We start from the raw sequence: 21,074 nt of genomic DNA, 5'->3' as shown, positions 1-21,074 counted from the left end.
AGCATTAAACTTGTTTAAACTATAACAACACAGAGCATTAAACTAATTTAAACCATAACAACACAGAGCATTAAACTTGTTTAAACTATAACAACACAGAGCATTAAACTTGTTTAAACTATAACAACACAGAGCATTAAACTTGTTTAAACTATAACAACACAGAGTATTAAACTTGTTTAAACTATAACAACACAGAGTATTAAACTTGTTTAAACTGTAACAACACAGAGCATTAAACTTGTTTAAACTGTAACAACACAGAGCATTAAACTTATTTAAACCATAACAACACAGAGCATTAAATTTGTTTAAACTATAACAACACAGAGCATTAAACTTGTTTAAACTATAACAACACAGAGCATTAAACTTATTTAAACCATAACAACACAGAGCATAAAATTTGTTTAAACTATAACAACACAGAGCATTAAATTTGTTTAAACTATAACAACACAGAGCATTAAACTTGTTTAAACTATAACAACACAGAGCATTAAACTTGTTTAAACTATAACAACACAGAGCATTAAACTTGTTTAAACTATAACAACACAGAGCATTAAACTTGTTTATACTATAACAACACCAAGTATTAAACTTGTTTAAACTATAACAACACCAAGTATTAAACTTGTTTAAACCATAACAACATCAAGTACTAAACTGGTTTAAACTGTAACAACACCAAGTATTAAACTTGTTTAAACTAAAACAACACAGAGCATTAAACTTGTTTAAACTATAACAACACAGAGCAATAAACTTGTTTAAACTATAACAACACAGAGTATTAAACCTGTTTAAACTATAACAACACAGAGCATTAAACTTTTTCAAACTATATCAACACAGAGCATTAAACTTGTTTAAACTATAACAACACAGAGTATTAAACTTGTTTAAACTATAACAACACCGAGTATTAAACTTGTTTAAACTATATCAACACAGAGCATTAAACTTGTTTAAACTATAACAACAGAGAGCATTAAACTTGTTTAAACTATAACAACACAGAGTATTAAACCTGTTTAAACTATAACAACACAGAGTATTAAACTTGTTTAAACTATAACAACACAGAGCAATAAACTTGTTTAAACTATAACAACACAGAGTATTAAACCTGTTTAAACTATAACAACACAGAGTGTTAAACGTGTTTAAACTATAACAACACAGAGCATTAAACTTATTTAAACTATAACAACACAGAGCATTAAACTTGTTTAAACTATAACAACACAGAGTATTAAACTTCTTTAAACTATAACAACAAAGAGCAATAAACTTGTTTAAACTATAACAACACAGAGTATTAAACCTGTTTAAACTATAACAACACAGAGTTTTAAACTTGTTTAAACTATAACAACAACAAGTATTAAACTTGTTTAAACTATAACAACACAAAGTATTAAACCTATTTAAACTATAACAACACAGAGCATTAAACTTGTTTAAACTATAACAACACCAATTACTAAACTGGTTTAAACTATAACAACACCAAGTAATAAACCTGTTTAAACTATAAGAACACAGAGTATTAAACTTGTTTAAACTATAACAACACAGAGCATTAAACTTGTTTAAACTATAACAACACAGAGCATTAAACTTGTTTAAACTATAACAACACAGAGCATTAAACTTGTTTAAACTATAACAACACAGAGCATTAAACTTGTTTAAACTATAACAACACAGAGCATTAAACTTGTTTAAACTATAACAACACATAGTATTAAACTTGTTTAAACTATAACAACACATAGTATTAAACCTGTTTAAACTATAACAACACAGAGCATTAAACTCCTTTAAACTATAACAACACAGAGTATTAAACTTGTTTAAACTATAACAACACAGAGCATTAAACGTGTTTTAACTATAACAACACAGAGCATTAAACTTGTTTAAACTATAACAACACAGAGCATTAAACTTGTTTAAACTATAACAACACAGAGTATTAAACCTGTTTAAACTATAACAACACAGAGCAATAAACTTGTTTAAACTATAACAACACAGAGTATTAAACCTGTTTAAACTATAACAACACAGAGTGTTAAACGTGTTTAAACTATAACAACACAGAGCATTAAACTTATTTAAACTATAACAACACAGAGTATTAAACTTGTTTAAACTATAACAACACAGAGCAATAAACTTGTTTAAACTATAACAACACAGAGTATTAAACCTGTTTAAACTATAACAACACAGAGTGTTAAACGTGTTTAAACTATAACAACACAGAGCATTAAACTTATTTAAACTATAACAACACAGAGCATTAAACTTGTTTAAACTATAACAACACAGAGTATTAAACTTCTTTAAACTATAACAACAAAGAGCAATAAACTTGTTTAAACTATAACAACACAGAGTATTAAACCTGTTTAAACTATAACAACACAGAGTTTTAAACTTGTTTAAACTATAACAACAACAAGTATTAAACTTGTTTAAACTATAACAACACAAAGTATTAAACCTATTTAAACTATAACAACACAGAGCATTAAACTTGTTTAAACTATAACAACACCAATTACTAAACTGGTTTAAACTATAACAACACCAAGTAATAAACCTGTTTAAACTATAAGAACACAGAGTATTAAACTTGTTTAAACTATAACAACACAGAGCATTAAACTTGTTTAAACTATAACAACACAGAGCATTAAACTTGTTTAAACTATAACAACACAGAGCATTAAACTTGTTTAAACTATAACAACACAGAGCATTAAACTTGTTTAAACTATAACAACACAGAGCATTAAACTTGTTTAAACTATAACAACACATAGTATTAAACTTGTTTAAACTATAACAACACATAGTATTAAACCTGTTTAAACTATAACAACACAGAGCATTAAACTCCTTTAAACTATAACAACACAGAGTATTAAACTTGTTTAAACTATAACAACACAGAGCATTAAACGTGTTTTAACTATAACAACACAGAGCATTAAACTTGTTTAAACTATAACAACACAGAGCATTAAACTTGTTTAAACTATAACAACACAGAGTATTAAACCTGTTTAAACTATAACAACACAGAGCATTAAACTCCTTTAAACTATAACAACACAGAGCATTAAACTCCTTTAAACTATAACAACACAGAGCATTAAACGTGTTTAAACTATAACAACACAGAGCATTAAACTCCTTTAAACTATAACAACACAGAGCATTAAACTCCTTTAAACTATAACAACACAGAGCATTAAACGTGTTTAAACTATAACAACACAGAGCATTAAACTTGTTTAAACTATAACAACACAGAGCATTAAACTCCTTTAAACTATAACAACACAGAGCATTAAACTCCTTTAAACTATAACAACACAGATTATTAAACTTGTTTAAACTATAACAACACCAAGTATTTATCTTGTTTAATCTGTAACAACACCAAGTATTAAACCTGTTTAAACTATAACAACACCAAGTATTTAATTTGTATAAACTATAACAAGCAGTCAGCGCTATCATCGTATCACAAGATTAAAGTCGTAGCTGTGTATTGACACAAACCAAGGCAGGAAGTGGATGTAAATGAAACGTTAGCTCTGTATTCACACACACGCACACACACACACGCACACACACGCACACACGCGCACACACGCGCACACACGCGCACACACACGCACACACGCACCGGACTATTAACCTCACTTCAGGTAGACAATTAGCTCAAGAGCCGGATCCTGCCCACCATTATGAACATCAGGGCGGGGGAATAGCGGGAGGATTGCGGTTGCCGTGGCGATGGTAAACACGCATGTATACAGACAAGAGGCCGCACAGCGAGAGCGGATCATCTCCGCCTCTGGACGGATAAAGATCTGCGTCACCGGAATGTTCTCCAGGCATGCGTGTCAGCAAGATGTTTTGATGAGTTGGCGATTCTCTATCACCAATTGTACAAAATCAATTAAATTATTTTAGCGAGTTATTAGTTATTTTAGTTACTCAAAATACTACTATATTCAATGAATGTTGGTTATCATGTTAAAAATAATAATAATTGTATTAACTGAAGGATTTTTTATATTCAATACACACTGCATTCAAAAAACTAGTAACAACATTAACCGTAAAATATTCACAGCATCGCCGGGTCAGGATCAGGTCCGGTTTGTGGGTCAGGTCCTTCCCCGCATTTTCATTGAAATTCAGGCAACCTTGGCAGGAAATAGGAGGCGGGAGGAACGCCAGCCTTTCATCATTTTCATCCCTAAAAATCAGAGCAGGAAATGAATATGGATGCCCTCAGGCGTGAGGGAAGGAAGGAGCGCCGGGCCTGATGAGGTCCCTGAAGGATGGAGTCTGGACAGTACCGGAACTTTCTCGGCTGGGTCGCTGCCAGAGTGTGTAAGACCCCCACACACTCACACACACTCACACACACACACATCAACATGTACACACCAGGACTGATTAAGAGTCCGCAGTCATCAATCAAAACGTATTCTAAAGACACAAAAGCAGAAAGAAAGATCAAATGTGATTTATTTTCCACTTCATGTGGAGAGTGATTTGTAAGAATGGGACCATTATAATAACTTCTTTATAAGAACCATTATAAGAAGTTCTTTATAAGAACCATTATAAGAAGTTCTTTATAAGAACCATTATAAGAAGTTCTTTATAAGAACCATTATAAGAACTTCTTTATAAGAACCATTATAAGAACTTCTTTATAAGAACCATTATAAGAACTTCTTTAAAAGAACCATTATAAGAACTTCTTTATAAGAATCATTATAAGAACTTCTTCATAAGAACCATTATAAGAACTTCTTCATAAGAACCATTATAAGAACTTCTTTATAAGAACCATTATAAGAACTTCTTTATAAGAACCATTATAAGAACTTCTTTATAAGAACCATTATAAGAACTTCTTTATAAGAACCATTATAAGAACTTCTTCATAAGAACCATTATAAGAACTTCTTTATAAGAACCATTATAAGAACTGCTTTATAAGAACCATTATAAGAACTTCTTTATAAGAACCATTATAAGAACTTCTTTATAAGAACCATTATAAGAACTTCTTCATAAGAACCATTATAAGAACTTCTTCATAAGAACCATTATAAGAACTTCTTTATAAGAACCATTATAAGAACTTCTTTATAAGAACCATTATAAGAACTTCTTTATAAGAACCATCATAAGAACTTCTGGAAAAAAGTGTTTTTTCTGTAATGCAAGAGTTAGCATCTTAGCAATACTATCAAGCAAATATCTTTTATTATTTAAACGAGACGATAACGTTTTTAACGCAAGAGTTACATGTCGTTCACGACACTCGTTCTCACTCCGACATGTCGGCGTAAACAAGATCACAGAGTTCCGATCCGGGCTCCTCCGTCCTGCACCGGCGGCTCCGAGGTAACAACCCGAGTGATCAGTGAGCGACCTCTGCTCCACTTCAGGGATGTTCCCGTCGGCGACAGTTGCTACGGATACCGTGTTCATCGCGGCGGAGGACCGTCTGTCAGCGGCGCCGGTAGATGATCGGAGGCGAGTCGCAGCGACAGGAAACCACTCTCCACAGAAGAACATATCGGCCGCGCAGAGACACGCCGACATGTCAGTGCCGGGTTTTTGTAACATCCCTCCGAGGCCGGAGTCAGAAAAGTTTGTCTTGTTCCTGCATTTGTAATAGTTGTAGGACAAGTAAAAAAATATAAATTCATTATTTGAGGTTTGATTAATTGACTTTGTGTTTGTTATTCTTTCTATTTTAAAAACATCTACCTGTGTTGATAGTATTTGTACAAGCTTCACCGTCTACTAGTTCTATGAATATTCTATAATTTTTCATTAAAAATTTCAAAATTGTACTTCTGTAAAATACTACAACAACCGTGTATTTGTAGCCATTTATTTTATCTTTTACAACAGGTATTAATAGTTAAACAACTAGTATCAGTAATACTTCTCTTACCATTTTGGTAATTAATTGCCTACAAATTGTGGCACTATTTATTCTATAAGTGTTTTAATTAAAAAAGAAATAGTACTTAAACAAAAACAAAAGTACCCGATGTACATTATTCTTACTGACACGGTTACTTCAAAGTTACTGAAACTATTACATTATCAAGTAATAAAACTTCCATCTATAACAATACCAAGTATACCATTAGAAGACACTTTTACTGTCAGGTTTTACAAAACAAATAACTTCCAGTGCAAAAGAAAACCGGCTAACAAGTATAAAATAATCTGATGTCCACTGCCTTATAACTTATTAACTAGTTTTTCTTCAGACACATACACAGGTTTTGATCACGGGTTGCTACCACAACTTGGTACAGAAAGACTAAGCACGTTTAAAAACACGGTACTACCATGACCACAAAATAACCACAGAAGTTTGATACCAAGCCTTACTAGTATTTAGGCTAATATTTTAGTAAAACTTGTGTTCGAAAACAATGGTTGCTGTTGTGATGCTAGTAAATATGTATTAGCAAGAACAACATACTGATAAGGAAATGTACTTTAAATTGTAAGGGTTGATGGTGTGTCTTGTACTTTAGAAGTAAGACTATTAGTACCAGAGGGTTAGTCGCTGATGGTTAAAAAATGAATAGTGGACGTACTAAAATAGTATGAGGTGTTGTTGATGTATTGTAACTCCAATAGTACTAGGTAAAAAGGTGGAAATCGTTATAGTAGTAGCATCAGTTGATATTGTAAGTATGATAGTGGTTTCAGTCGCACAATTGTCAACATACTAAACAACAAACATTCCTCCTGGTGTGAAGCAGATGAAGACGAGAACTCATCTCACTGCAACAAAATGCCATTAATTCTCTCACTCCCCGAGGTGCAACACATGCATGTGATTCATGTGTCGATACACACACACACACACACACACACACACACACACACCAGCGTAACATATTCCACTGTAACAGTTTACTCTGAGAATCCTCGCCGTGTTAATCTTAAAAACGCCACTGCAGTTTACGGCCGAGGCGCTCGCTGACGGACGGGAAGAGTTATGTCACGCCCGGCCCGTGACCTCTCCCCGAGTCTGGACCGAGATATACGAGCGGCATTGTGGGAGGACGTTGACGATCATGAAATGCTTGTTAAGAGCCGCAAGAAAAAGGAGGAACGTGATGGATGTGCGTCTGAATATGCTTTCGTCACCGTGCTAGTTTGCTCTCGCCCGGGTTCCTACGAAATCCGGGTGGGAGTCGTTGGAGATAAACATCGGAGGGCCCACAGCATTTCTTCTCCTTCAGCCGTGGAGGGATCAGATCGGCAGTCGGCGGTTGAAGGGAAGATCAGGCTAAGATGCCTTGACAAAGCCAATCGTCCGACCCAGACGGTGTTGTCCAGACACCGCTCTGGACAACTTCACTCGAGCAACAACCAACAGCAAGACTGAGGGGGGGTTTGTACGGTTGTTTGCAGTATTGTTTGTGATAGTACTCAGGGGGGGAAGACCCCGAGACCGCGGCTCATTTAACAGTCAGAGTTCAGGTCTGAGTATCGATTACCGTCACATGTTGTGTCGAGCAATGATCGAGGGCAGGGGTGTCGAACTGGGCCAGAACAGGGCCGAGAGGTGCAGGTTTTTGTTACAACCAGTCGAGCAGACATGAGTCACCAGTTGCTCGACTCAGGACATGGATGCAGCCCGAGTGATTAAAGTATAAAAACTGTTTTACTGGGAACGACGTCTGGATCTTCAGACACCGTGTGTCTCATAACATGTCACGACTAGAGCTGCCACCATGAGTCGAACCGTCACGATGTTCGTCGACTATAAATTAAGTCATCGGCGTCATTGTTTATTTTATTTAAAGTTTAAGTTTTAATCCCCCGACTTCTCCGTTTTCCTGTTCACATTTGACACGTGCAGAGGTCTGCCTTGATATTGCTGTAAGTATGATGAAAACACAATAGTAGAATGGCGAGCAAACAAGCCGGCGTGTGGAAGCATGTTGTCCACGTGAAAGACCAGAGAGAGCCGTTGATGCACCTCCGAAGAAAAACGTTGGAGCAGATTCAACTTCTAACCGAGAGGGACGGTCACAAGTAGTTTAGCTTGTTAGTCATTAACATCAACATTAACTTGTTGTGTTTCGCTGCGACGTTGTTTTTTTTACCGCTTGATGTCGTCGAGAAAGTTCCTCTACAAGTGTGGCTGCCCTCCAGCTACTGCGATTTACTTCATAGTTGCTTATATTCTTTCATCATTTAAACACATGAGACCAAATATCTTTCATCTGTCATGCAGCGTCATGTCCTTCTGCAGCTGATTTCTGGGATGGATTTTTTTCCCCCCCTGTTGTATTAAAATGAATGAAGTAGATCAGACTCATGGTGACTGATCAAAGCACTTCTTCAGACGTCTCCAGCACTACTATGAGGAGTGAAGTTTAGTGTTTTCTATTTTGTTTTTAAGCTTCAGAGCAAAGTGAAGGCTCTGTTTTATATGAATATTTGTGTTGACTTTGATCAAGTTCCTTGTTTGTTTGTTTTTTAAGAAATGTTGATTTAACTATAGAAAATAAAGTCTTTATTTTTAGTTAGAACAGTTACACACTTCAAAGATGAAACCTATTGATGGTTCTTAAATAGAAGCTCATTCTGGAATAAAAGCTGAAATGCTATTATCCAATTAGTCGAATTAGAGACTATTTGATTATCAAAATAATAGTTTTTTTATTATTATATATTTATTATTTATGAAGCACTTGTCGAGACGTTTGTCTGGGTTCGTGATGTACTACTCGGGAGATAAACCCACAAATATGAGTAACAGGTTTGGAACAAGATTGGACCATTCTTCTGACACGCTCTAGTAGAAGAACTCACATTGTCCGATCCTTAAAACTCTTCACTGGCTGCCAGTTTCTTTCAGGATCAACTCCAAAATTCTGGTTCTTACTTTCAGATCTATTCATGGTCAGACATTCCATCAGTGATCTGATCCAGACTTACACCCCAGCTCGGGCTCTGAGGTCCGTGGATCAGAATCTACTGATGGTTCCTCAAACACGGTTCAGCACCAGAGGAGAGAAATCCTTCCAGGCTGTTGCTCCTAAGCAACGTAAAAAATAATGACTTAAAGTGCTTTCAATGTATGTTTTGTTGATCTTCTAAAGCAACAATCCTCGCAGGAGAGTCGGGAGACTATAGTTCTCGCACCTCGAAGGAAAGAAAACGCTTCAAGCACGCATGGAAGCGTTCTAGAAACCAGCTGGACCTCCGACTGTTTCCCTGCGCTCTTAATGAAAGTGAAGTGGCGATGACGCAGCGCTCGTCAACGTGAACCATCTGCGTGACACGTCCGGCTGCCTCTTGGCACTTCCTGTACAGAAGACCTCCCTGCGCTACATTCTCCATGCGAGTTGGGAATTCCTCGCATGCAGATATGACCTTTTTTGATGGGAACGGAAGGCAGTCGGTCGAAGGCACAGCGGAGACCTCGAAGCTCCGATGTCGTCTCGTGATGACGGAGGAAACAACAGATTATTAAAAAAAAAACCTGCCCTGATCTCAGCGTGCGACAATATCACCGGAAGATTTCACAGTATTTAGCCAAATTAGTTCATCTTCTCACAATATCGCAGCTGCGGGATCTTTCCTTTCCCGGCGTTCATTTTCTTCCCTAAATTATATCATTCGTCAAGCTCTTGTTATGAAGACAGTCAATTCTGAACCTTTAATTCGAAACCGGATTCCCACGAGCGGCCCATTCTTCATCCATAGGTTCTATAACGCCCCGAAATATAGTGTTCACAGCACTGTGCGAGTCACCAGGGGATAATAAACCGTGGAAAACGGGTTTAATTCCGATTTAGAATGAAGCTAAATCCAAATAATGTGCACGTTCTCGGAAGACTGCATCATCTTTCTGGAAGACTCTGATGATTTTACGCTGAAACACAAGGTTTGTTGGCGCCTGAAAGACGTGCTCATTGGATAGCTATTTTCCAGGTATTTTTGCAAAGTACTATCCCAATAATAGTCATGTTAATAGCTTTAATTTGTGATGTATTTGGATGTATAATGTGATTTAAAAGGTTTGGTCGAGACTGTAGAACTCGTTTATTTCAGTCCGACAACAACAATCCTGTGTTTCATTCTCAACTTTGGCAGTTATTTACTGTATTTCTCTCTAAAGGAATGTCTTTAATCTGCTAGAACAAAAGTAAGTTAAGGGTAGACCATCAAAACTCCTGGACAAGAGCACAATAGCTTGAGAAAAGTGGACCAAAAATGCCATATCAAAGAAAGTTAGCTCGATGCTAACATGAGGAAACTACATGAAAATATTTAAAAAGTCCAATCTGAACATTTGGCTGGTTCCTCTCGAGGACGAGTGGTCAGCGGGCGAGCGAGTGTTTACAGGCGGCTGTTGTCGCCGGCGTCTCCTTAATCAAGCTGTAGGTTTCGACGGAATAATTCGACATTCATCACGGACACCGTTGCTGTCACGCCACTTTAATGAGCATCAATTAAGATGTTTCGACGCTCGCGGGGAAAAACTGCCGACGCGAGCAGGAGGACGAGGAGGACGAGGCGGGGAACGGGTTCGGACCGGATCACAACCAGAACGACTGTTTTCTAAAGACAAACGCTGACCTCAGGTGCCTTCTTGGTTCAAGCTTGTGTCAGGGATCATCGAGGGCTAAGCTAGCTTGAGGCTAGCGTGTTCATTGATATTGTTTTAACTGGTGTATGTCGTACAAGACACTTATTATTATGGTTGGAAATCGGTAGTTATTTTTACCGTCGCTCGACTCAAGACCAGCGTAAGCATGTTTTAGGGCCACCTTGAGTGTTGTGTGGTTTTTGCCGATGTTTTTATTCAAAAAAGGTTGTATAAGGTGAATTATAAAATGTTTTTTTTACCCAATAACATGTTTTATTGTACGTATTATTTCAGCTAACGAGACCCAGACTCACTGAGAGAACAGGACCGAACTAATTTATTTTTTTTATTTTGCATAAGAAAACTGTAAAGGAATAAATGTCACATAAAATCAAAAATTAAAATAAAACTGGAATCACATATTTTTGGCAGCAACACATAAAAAAGAAACCTAAAAATGTGCTTCAACCCTGTCCTCTCTCAAGTATTTTAATTTTTTTAATAGATTTTTATCATCTTGCAAATTAGATTTTAAATTTAAAAAAATCGTTCAGACCAGACCAGTGTTTAAGACAAGATAAGGAACAAAGATTAACAGCTGAATGTCAACTATTCAACAAATACTTCCAGGTAGAGTAAAAGAAAGAGATTTAATAGGATCGTTTGAAGATATTAAGGTTATAAAAAACTTTCTAAAAATGAAAATATATTATCCTAATCAAACCTAGACCTCTGAAGTAGATCAACGACAAAGAAAACTATATTATTCTGATTATTTGGGTTCAATTATTTAAGCGAGCGAGGACGTCAGGGGCCGACAGGATCATCACTAGACGCCGAACGTCTTCCATTCATCAAATCGTCCGCGACTTCGCTCGTAAAACAGGCGACGCCGTAAAGCTGTCGGCCCGGCCTCTCAGCCCGACGCCGGAATTAAGTTATTCAGGGTCCCGGGTTCACAACTTCATACACTTCTGGACCGAGGCGGACCACGAGCACTTCCTCGAGGTCGCCACCTCACCGGCGGCTGTTGCCATGGAGACCTGAAGGAGAGGAGCTCTAATCGCACTCTCACTTTGAACCGGTTTACGGCGACATCAGCATTTTTGTTTCTCTCCGGTCGGAAGATGAATGTTGCTACTGTCGCCGGATTCTAATGAACCAAGTAATGAGTCTTCAGTCAATAAACACATTTTTAAAAGGCCTTTTTTTTTTCTTCTTCTAGTTACCTTCCCAGGATGCAACTGCAAAACAAACAAGAAAAATCAGGAACGTTCATCTGAACGAGGACCTTGTTTTACCTGATTTGCTGATGATCTTAACGAGCTTCAATTAGGATTTATTATGCAAATTAGCGCTCGTCTGCTGGCGGCGCCGACGACAACCACGAGGCGCTAACGACGCCATCGCTAACGATTACAAACCGGCGCCATCACGCCCCGAGACACCCGCCGACGGGTCAGTCGAAAAAGGACCAGGAACCGGAGACTGTTATTGTGACCCCCGCGGGAGGGGGGGTTGCCGGGGCGAATCCTCGCTCACCTTTGGAGCAGGAGGCGGAGCTTAACCCGGGACGCTCGTCCATCATTAGCTCGACGTTCTTTCGAGCTATGAAAGTGTCATTAGTCAGTCGGTGTGTTGTGGAGGAACCTGCGACTGTCGTCGGCCCCCGACCAGATGGATTAACTCTAAAATTTACCTTGTATTAACTTCAGGTTAATTTAAGATTAACCAAGATTTATCTCAGATTAACCTCAAGATATAGTTAATTTGTTTCATGTCTCGCTGATTTACTTCAACTCTGGGTTCACGTTGGAGTTTATTTACAGCGGATTAACTCGGATTAACCTCAATCTGAAATCAGATTAACCCATAAATCTACCTTTACCTCAGATTCCGGATGAGCTCAAAATGACCCCTAATTTGATCGTTTTCGTCGACGAACAATATACAAGTCGTCGCCATAATCCCAGTATATTTGCCGTAACTCGTGGTAACGATTCTCCGCACGACACAAGAAGAGCGTTTTCGTCGACTTTATATTCGCGACACTGGCGGCGCCTTGTTTTTGTTGTGCGCGTGCGGGCGTAGGAGAGCGACGGCGGCGGCGCTGGAGGGCACGCCGGCTCGTCACCTCGCTGTCTGCCTGCCGCACAAACGGCGGCTCCAACCATTAGCCGCGCAGCTGTCACCTCCGCAGGTTCACGTCCCGATTGCCTGCCTCTCTCAGGTGTATGTTTCGACAAGTCGCTCTCTGCGGGGAGTCGACTTGTTAAACAAAGTGGAGACGCACACGTCCCGGTTAAACATCGGTTAAACACGCGTGACGTGAAACCAGAAGCTGCGGAATGTTTGGTCTGGAATCATCTCATTACCATCCTGGAGTCGTCGGATCTGATCTTAAACGTATCGTTGGAGGGACCAGACCCTTGAGTGACACGGTTTAAAAGCGTGGAGGCTCTTCACACCCGGTCAGAGACTCGACTGCTCTCGTCTAACCTGAGGAAAAACAACATCTGCTGGACTCGCCCGATGTTTCCAGAACAAACCACTCAGGAGGAATTCTGCTGCTGATTCTTACACACGGCTGTCACTCACTTTTGTCTGCACCGCCATTTATCTTGTTACAGAAAATTGGGCTTTAAGGGCGAGACGAGTAGAAGCGAAACTCTCTCTCACACACACACGCACACGCGCACACGCACACGCACACGCACACACGTTTACATTGTGTGCTTGAGACCCACAACTGTTACAATTTGACTCAGATCTCATGATGATTTTTAGGTCGTCCATTCAAACGTTTGTGTATAAGATCCAAGTGTTGTGTCTTTGTGTATCTAGTGTTACAACTAACATCATTGTGTTTCGAAGAATCCCGGTTGTGCGTCCGTGCTCCATCAGTGTGAGAGCAGGGTTTGTCGTGGATGTCCTCGTTAATGTCTACACACCATGTTATTGCTTTATTTATTTTTTTTATCCGAGTGCGTGTACCGTACGTTGTGTCGTTAAAAATGTGTGTAAGCATCGACGTGCGACTGCATTTACATGTTTTTTTTTAAGCATGTTGGTTTACGAACTCATTGTCTTGCGGCCTTTGTTTTTTTCGTGTCTGTTCAACAAGCTTGTGTGACTCCATTGTGTGTACTTGTGTATTTACATGCGTGTATCTACAATATTGGCAAGTGGGATGATTTTTAATTGCCTTTATGCATCTGGGTGTGAAATATTATCCTCATTATACTTATATTTTTGCCAGCATGTGTGTCTTGTGTACGCACGTGTGTATTTTGTATTGTGTATTTTGCATCTATAAAGGGCACTCGAGTCAGCGAGGTTCTCATGGGTTCCACAAAACTCTTCTCAGGCTCAAAATGACCGCCATGAACGGATCTGTGTCTGGACTGAGATGATTTTTTTTTCCTCTCGGCCTCATTTGTCCGCAAAGGCCGTAAAGGCTTAAAAGCGGTCGTGAGCTTAACTACTGACTCTAATTTAACTACGACTAAATTAGACTCAGTAGCTCCAACATTATGCAAGTTACGACCTTGTTAAAAGTACGAAGTCCTCAAACGTTTTGTCTTTTTTTTATGCGTCATTTTTCGGAAAGAGTCACAATTGGCCGAAAAATGACGCTAGCACCCTTTTATGTCCATGCAAGCAAGTTAAAATCACAATTAAAATATTTAAAACTAAATTCCACTGCCTTTTTAATTCTTATTAAACATTTTTTTCATGGTTCAATCCCTGAAAAAAATCTACTCGAACTAGTGCATTTATGAACATGTGTTCTATTGTCTTTAGGTCACTTTGTGTGTGTGTGTGTGTGTGTGTGTGTGTGTGTGTGTGTGTGTGTGTGTGTGTGTGTGTGTGTGTGTGTGTGTGTGTGTGATCATATACAATAATGCTAATTCTATGCTAGCATGCCTGTCTTGTGTATGTAAATTTTGTGTTTGTTGCATCTATATGTATAAACATGTCTTTTGTTTTAGCTTTTGTGTCCATACCCGAGTTTCTCTGCAGTTCTTTGTGTGTGTCAGTGAAAAAAACGTGTATTTTTATACGTGTGTGTGTGTGCATTTATTGGTGTAACACATGTGTTAATCTAAACTAGTTTGTGTTTCTACATATGTTTGTATTTACTGTTGAATCTGAAGACTCCGCCAATACATTATGACCACCTCGCGATGTTAAGCATTCCGAGATCAAGACGACACAACCCTGAGCCACTGACCACTGCAGACCCGCTGCTCGTCGACGTCCAGGACGAACGGAACGAGTGACTTCAACCCCGCCGGCTCACGTTGGAGCCGGACAAGCGAGCGAGGACCGAAGGGCGACGTCGTTCCTCTTTAAGACGCCAAAGTGAAACCTCTGCATGTAGCAGCTTCGACAGTCCTCTCTCCTTGTTCCCCTCCACACATCATTACACATATTATTATAACACGACTGTCAGCCGGCGTCTCCGCGCTGCGTTCCTGCTCTGCCAGGTAATCAATTTGTCGTCACTCTCTGTAACCTCAGTAAAGTCATCAAGTGAAATGAGTTACAGCTGCAGAGAGAGAGAGTGAGGCGGGGTGGTGCTGGTGCTGGTGGTGATGGGGGGGGTGAACATTCCCGCCGCTTCACAGCACATCCCAGGTCCTGACGGTGAAATATTAATGCACAATTTGTTTATCTGCAGGCCCACATCTCCTCCGGTGCCGAGCTGTTAATTTTCTATGGGCGCAGACAACGGATCAGTCAGTCATGAACTCTTCACAGCCATTACCGGCAGACATTTTGATTAAGTATTCCTAATGTAGTGGATGGGAAAGAATGAAAACACTCTGCCTGCCAACTTTTGATTGACCATTAAGCCACTGATGAATGTGCCTGTCAGAGAGGAGACAATTACCTCAACAATGAAGAAACTCTTCTGGTTTCTGTGCGCCTGACACATTTACCCGCCGCGGCCAGCAAGCCGATCACTTAGGCGTCTCCTCGCGACTCCTTCCCAATTGAACCGGCTGCCTTTGTTCACGTTTCGGGAGGAAAAATGGAGCTTTTAGAGGATGAAACTAAATATTTAGTGTCATCGAGAGTGTGTGAAATAGAGTGCTCTCCAGAGACACTAAATAAAATTAGAGAGAGAAACTCGGGAGAAATATTTAACCATAACACCAAATTACTTTTTATTAACTCTGGTTAATTCTACTTCAATTTATCTATAATTTATTATAAATATGCATTTTATAATTGATATTCTAAAAGCAGTTTATTCTTAATGTTATGTTTTTATTTTGAATGAAAAGTCCTCTTTGTCAATTAATGTTTTTTATAATAACAATGCATTATATTCATGTTTAAAAGGGTTTTTCCAAACTAATAAGAAATGACAATTATAACATTATGACAAAATGTTTTTTCATTATTTTTCACATAATTTCATATTATTTCTTAAATTGTTAAATTGTTAGTCTAGAAAATTATTGATGACATAATATTTTCATGAGAAAAAACATAAGAAATGTATATTTATACTGCTTTAAAAAAATGCTCTTCTCTTTGATTTCAAATACATTTCTTTTATATTATATTTAATATAAATAAATTGTAAATCTGGTGAAAATCAACTTCAGTAGAGACCTCCTGAGAAGCATAGGAACGCAAAGCACACACTAAGGCAAAATAAAACCAGATCCACTAAATATTTTCTTTATTCTGAATACAGATGTACTAATCGAAAACCACTTGGCGAACAAGAGCAAATAACCACAAACGCCTGAGGGGGTCAGTAGAGAGCACCGTCACTAAAGCAACATTGAAAAAACTAAGTACGTAAGTAAGTAAAGAAGACGTATATCCAAGATAAAAACATGCATTACACTCATTAAGGTCAGTGCAAGCAAGTGTCAATAAACAACCACAACAGTAGTGAATATTAAAACGCGTGTAGCAGTTGCTTATTTACCCGTAGTTACCTCTCGGACTTTCGCCCCAAGTGTCCATCGACACAGACAGTTTTTAACCATCGTTTAAGAGTCAGAAGAATGTTCTCATTTGAGGATTAAACCCTTAAATATACAATGGAAAACACTAATAGCCAGTTCTCGATAACCACTAGAAATGTGTGCAGTAATAATGGACACAAACCTTGGTCTGTCACAGTTTACAAAGTGTGTTTTTATTATTGCTACTTCTGGTTAGAATTCAACAATAAAGAGAAAGTATTCCTTAAGAGCTCTTGACAGTTCTAGTCAAAGACGCGTTTGCAAAAATCATGCTTTCAAGGCTCACAAAAATGTTTGAACAATTGACTTTATTAAATGCAAGCTAGCTGCTTAAGAGCGACCGTATGATGCAACATCAGTATTAAATACACAATAGTAAGTGTTTGTGGCAATAAAGGTCTGTCGTTTAAATGTATCAACGTATATGAGTTTTTACTTAAAGGAATTGGTGAAGCAATAATCCCAAAAACAAAACAATTGTACAAATATATTCTTTGAATAAGTCAATGAATAATAATGCCTTTTTTATTTTATTATAAAAAAGGTCTTTATGCAACAAAAAGGGTTGTGTATTCGAAACCAACAGTGAAATTAATATTGACAATGACTGCCAAGGTGAGATAAAATAGAAGTTGAAAACAGCAAAATAGGGAAAATCGAGCGTAAACTCAAAACAGGCTTTCTAAAATGTTCAAAGTGGAAACTTGGATAAATACAACCAAATACCGGTTCTTTTGCACATCTGTGGACAGAAGGATCTTATGGTGGCTTAGAGGACGATCGTTTTCACGCAGAGAACACTTGGCGTCAAGAACAACAGTTCACTTCGTCAAAACCTAAAATATTTGTCTCAACAGTGACACAAGTAAAACAGCTAAATAGGTGAAATATCAGGGATTAAAAACTGAGGCTAAAACAATCAATAAAACCACAAATACAAGAGCAAACCACATTTTGGCTCAAATAAATCCATCTTAATCTATTTACTGTAAAATACCTGGACTGTGTGATGTCAACATATGTTCTCATATCAGCAAACAAAGACTTATAAAGTACATCTCGCTCGTCCAAAATACGCTACGGTATCTTCAAATGTATCTTCATATTCTCCCATTTCTTTTTGTACACGCTAATGAATAAACATCCACGGTGGCCCCGGGGTTCAGGACCACGGGTCGTCGCCAATATTTTGGCAGCAAACACCAACCATCTGCCCGGTACATCAATAATACAGACGGATGAGGAGCCGCACAGAAACATACATGAAATCTCCTCACAAAAGGATAAACTGCTCAGAATTAAGCCACAAAACAAGGTCAAGGTGAGGAAGGATCAGCATCTCCAGAGCAAGAAATCACAAGAAACTGCTTCTTCAACAACACACTTAAATTTACGAGCAGGAAAGTGCATTTTTTTTTAGAAGAGATAAATCTATTTTTCCTGCGATTAGTGTGAGCAATAAACTTAAGACCTCACACTGTATTTACATTTTTATCCCTCTTGGAGCCGGGGAGGACCCCCATCATATGTCATGTGGAGTGTGTGTGGAAAGCGGTGCAAGTGTGTGTGGAACCCATTCTCCATTTGTCCATAAGATTATGAAGAGTTCACTCAGAGTTCATCCAGCAAATTCCCCTCTTTTTTTTTGCCTCACGTCCATCCATCACCGGCTGGAAACTTTCTCATCCGTAAAACCTTTTAAATCGCGAGGTTGTAGGAGATGATGGTGTGGAAACGACGGGATTAAATGTCGTTAAATGAGAGTATTATGGGATGGAGGGAGAAAAGGTCCCGGGTGTTGAAAAAGTTTGTGGTGCTGGTTCTAACGGAGCAAGAGGAGATTTTTTTTTTAAATAAAAGATGGAAATGTTTGTTACCTGCAGCCCGTTTGGGCGCCTGCTGTTTCCTCCTCGGCATCTCTGGCTCAGCGTGTGTCTCGGGTTCAGTTCAGGTGTGATGCGGTTCGGACGGTCCACGCATAGAGACCCTCCAGTCTCCACCTCGGACTTCTTCAGTCTTCAGAGAAAAAGAAAAAGAAAAATCCTCCACTTTGGTGGCTCACAACAAAACAACCGCTTTCATTCGTCCTCTTCTTTTTTTTCTCTCGTTTGGTGGTTTGTTTTGTTTTTTTTCTCAGCGCCCGGTTCCGTCCATTTGTGTCAGTCGGTTCCGTCGGGGTCCTGTCGGTGCGGAGACGCGGCGGTGCGGAAGGAGGATGAGGCGAGCAGGAGCGGCGCACACATCGATCCCCAGAAGCAAGTGAACATTAAAAACTCCTCCCTCCTCGCCCCGGACTTGACGGTGGCAGCGAGACATTTGTTACACTAGATAACCAGGAGTTTATTAAAGGCGCAGAGGCCGAGCTGAGAGAGAGGCTGCCCGCCGCCGCCGCCTGTCGCCCGGAGCCCGAACACACCCGCCAGCCTGGTCCGCCCCCGAACACACAAACATCGGCTTCTTGGGGTTTTTGTCTCACAAATGTAATAAGAAAAGTTCGAAATAATAAGTTTGTTTGAAAAAACATGAAGAAATGATAGACATTCAACTACTGATCCTGCCTGATAAAAAACATTAGTTTGAGAACATAAAACTGTAATACTGATTTAAAAGAAGAATACAAAGCTTAAATTTGCTACATTTAAAGTAGCAAATGTAAATACTAATATTAAATAATATATATATATGTATTTTAATAAGTAATACGTTAGCAAACCCAGCAACTTTAGCTTATTAGCAAGCTAATTGTAGCTTAACTTTAGCTTATTATTCACGTATTAGCTTGCTAATATTACCCAAAACAGTTATAATTCATTTAAAGTAGCAAATGTAAATACTAATATTAACCAATATATATATATTTTTAAATAAGTAATACGTGTTGCGTTAGCAAACCTAGCAACTTTAGCTTATGAGTAAGCTAATTGTAGCTTTGATGTATTAGCTTGCTAATATTACCCAAAACAGTTATAATTCAGAGTCATACATACATATAGTTATTTTTTCAATATGTGTAACACTTACCAAGTAATATACAGACGATTTGCAGGTTTAATTGTTGAATTTTACCCTCAATATTTGACATTTAGCTAATAGCTGCAACGGCTAGCTTAATTTAGCTAGGTTGACGTTTGTTTCCCGTTTTTAAACGCACATCCAATGAGTCAAGTTAGATAAAGTTATATTTAACGTTGTTAACGACTGGTAACGGAATTGCATCCATAAATCTATCGATATTATTGATGACAAACATGCTAATGTTAGCTCAGAATTAGCAACACTGGTAAATACTGTCACGTATTCAAACATTTGTTGTCAATAAGCAAATTTGTCGTTTTTTTTTGTTGACTTTATGCATTTTTGTTGTTAGTACATGTGGTAAATGCAAAACTTACAGAGAAGCATTGAAGTTTGTGTCGATGGAAGCTGCTGCCGGTGGAGCTGAGGGCTACAGAGTGTTGACATTTTTTTTAAATGTTAACTTAAAACTTAACTGTGAGCATAATCTACCTTTTTACCTGAATAGCTTGATCCCATCCTGGTGCTTGACCACGTGTTTATGTTTCCCAGTCAAGGTCCTGTAACCAGTGTGGGCGGTGCTACTGTATCACCTCCTCCCTTCCATCCATCCATCCGTCCGTCCATCCATCCATCCGTCCGTCTGTCCGTCCATCCGCCCGCCTGTCCGTCCGTCCATCCATCCATCCATCAGCGGTTAACAGGTACTGTTTGACATTTAAATATATTAATAAACGAGCTCTATAAATTAGGTTTTATTATGTGATAATATACAAACAAACTGATTAGTCAAAGGTTTTCTTCATACTGTTTATGTACCTTCATAAGTTTAATCAATTCAGCATATGTTTTAAATCTTACTTAAATATGTATACATGTGTAACATAAAATGTTATTCGAGTGAAAAACATCTGCTAAATCGAATTGAATTGCTGGGATCTGTTTTTTTCCTTTCTCCACTATAGTCTTACTTCAACTGTAAGGTGTCTTGAGATAACTTTGTTATGATAATACACTTTAAATAATTTGAATTGAATTAAATCAAGGTGATTGATTACAACAACATTTTTAATTCCGCACAAGTCAAATGACTTAAAGATGTAAAATTATGTTTTAAACCATCTTTAATATGATTGAATGTAACATTATAAGCAAATTATAAGCTGGTACAGTGAAGGATGTGTCTTGTACCCGCAGATGTGATCTTTCATATAAGCAGTGTATAAACAGAAAGACAAGTGAACAAACATTTGTTTAGTCACGACGCAAACATTCAACGCTCTTACAGTTTTCCTGACCTATCACGGAGTGACGTGAATCAGGTTAAAGTGAAAAATTAACACAACAGTGGTATCTGCTAGCTCTCCGGT

The 21,074-nt window shown here is 38.3% G+C and overlaps 1 protein-coding gene across 5 annotated transcripts in view; it reads right to left on the bottom strand.

Annotated features, from left to right (window-relative positions):
• tshz2 (teashirt zinc finger homeobox 2) overlaps positions 1-20,313 on the bottom strand; it is a 94,497-nt gene extending 74,184 nt beyond the window's left edge. The window contains exons 1-4 of one of the 5 annotated variants that reach the window (XM_087781298.1): positions 20,205-20,313; positions 20,082-20,134; positions 18,567-19,113; positions 4,150-4,291 (exon numbers count right to left, since the gene is read on the bottom strand). Coding sequence is in view for 4 of the 5 variants with exons in the window: in XM_087781294.1 (XP_087637420.1) it covers positions 18,567-18,606 (40 nt within the window). In the remaining variant the exon portion in view is untranslated. Of the gene's footprint in view, positions 1-4,149; positions 4,292-18,566; positions 19,255-20,081; positions 20,135-20,204 lie in introns of those variants that run through there. The other 4 variants (XM_087781294.1, XM_087781296.1, XM_087781297.1 and 1 more) reach the window with 4 other exon arrangements.
• Between the last annotated feature and the right edge of the window lie 761 nt (positions 20,314-21,074).

The sequence above is a fragment of the Callionymus lyra genome, chromosome 19 (genome assembly GCF_982586985.1).
Source record: "Callionymus lyra chromosome 19, fCalLyr1.hap1.1, whole genome shotgun sequence".
NCBI lineage: Eukaryota > Metazoa > Chordata > Actinopteri > Syngnathiformes > Callionymidae > Callionymus > Callionymus lyra.
Note: the sequence above shows the minus strand (reverse complement) of the source record. Positions and strands in the feature narration are given on the sequence as shown.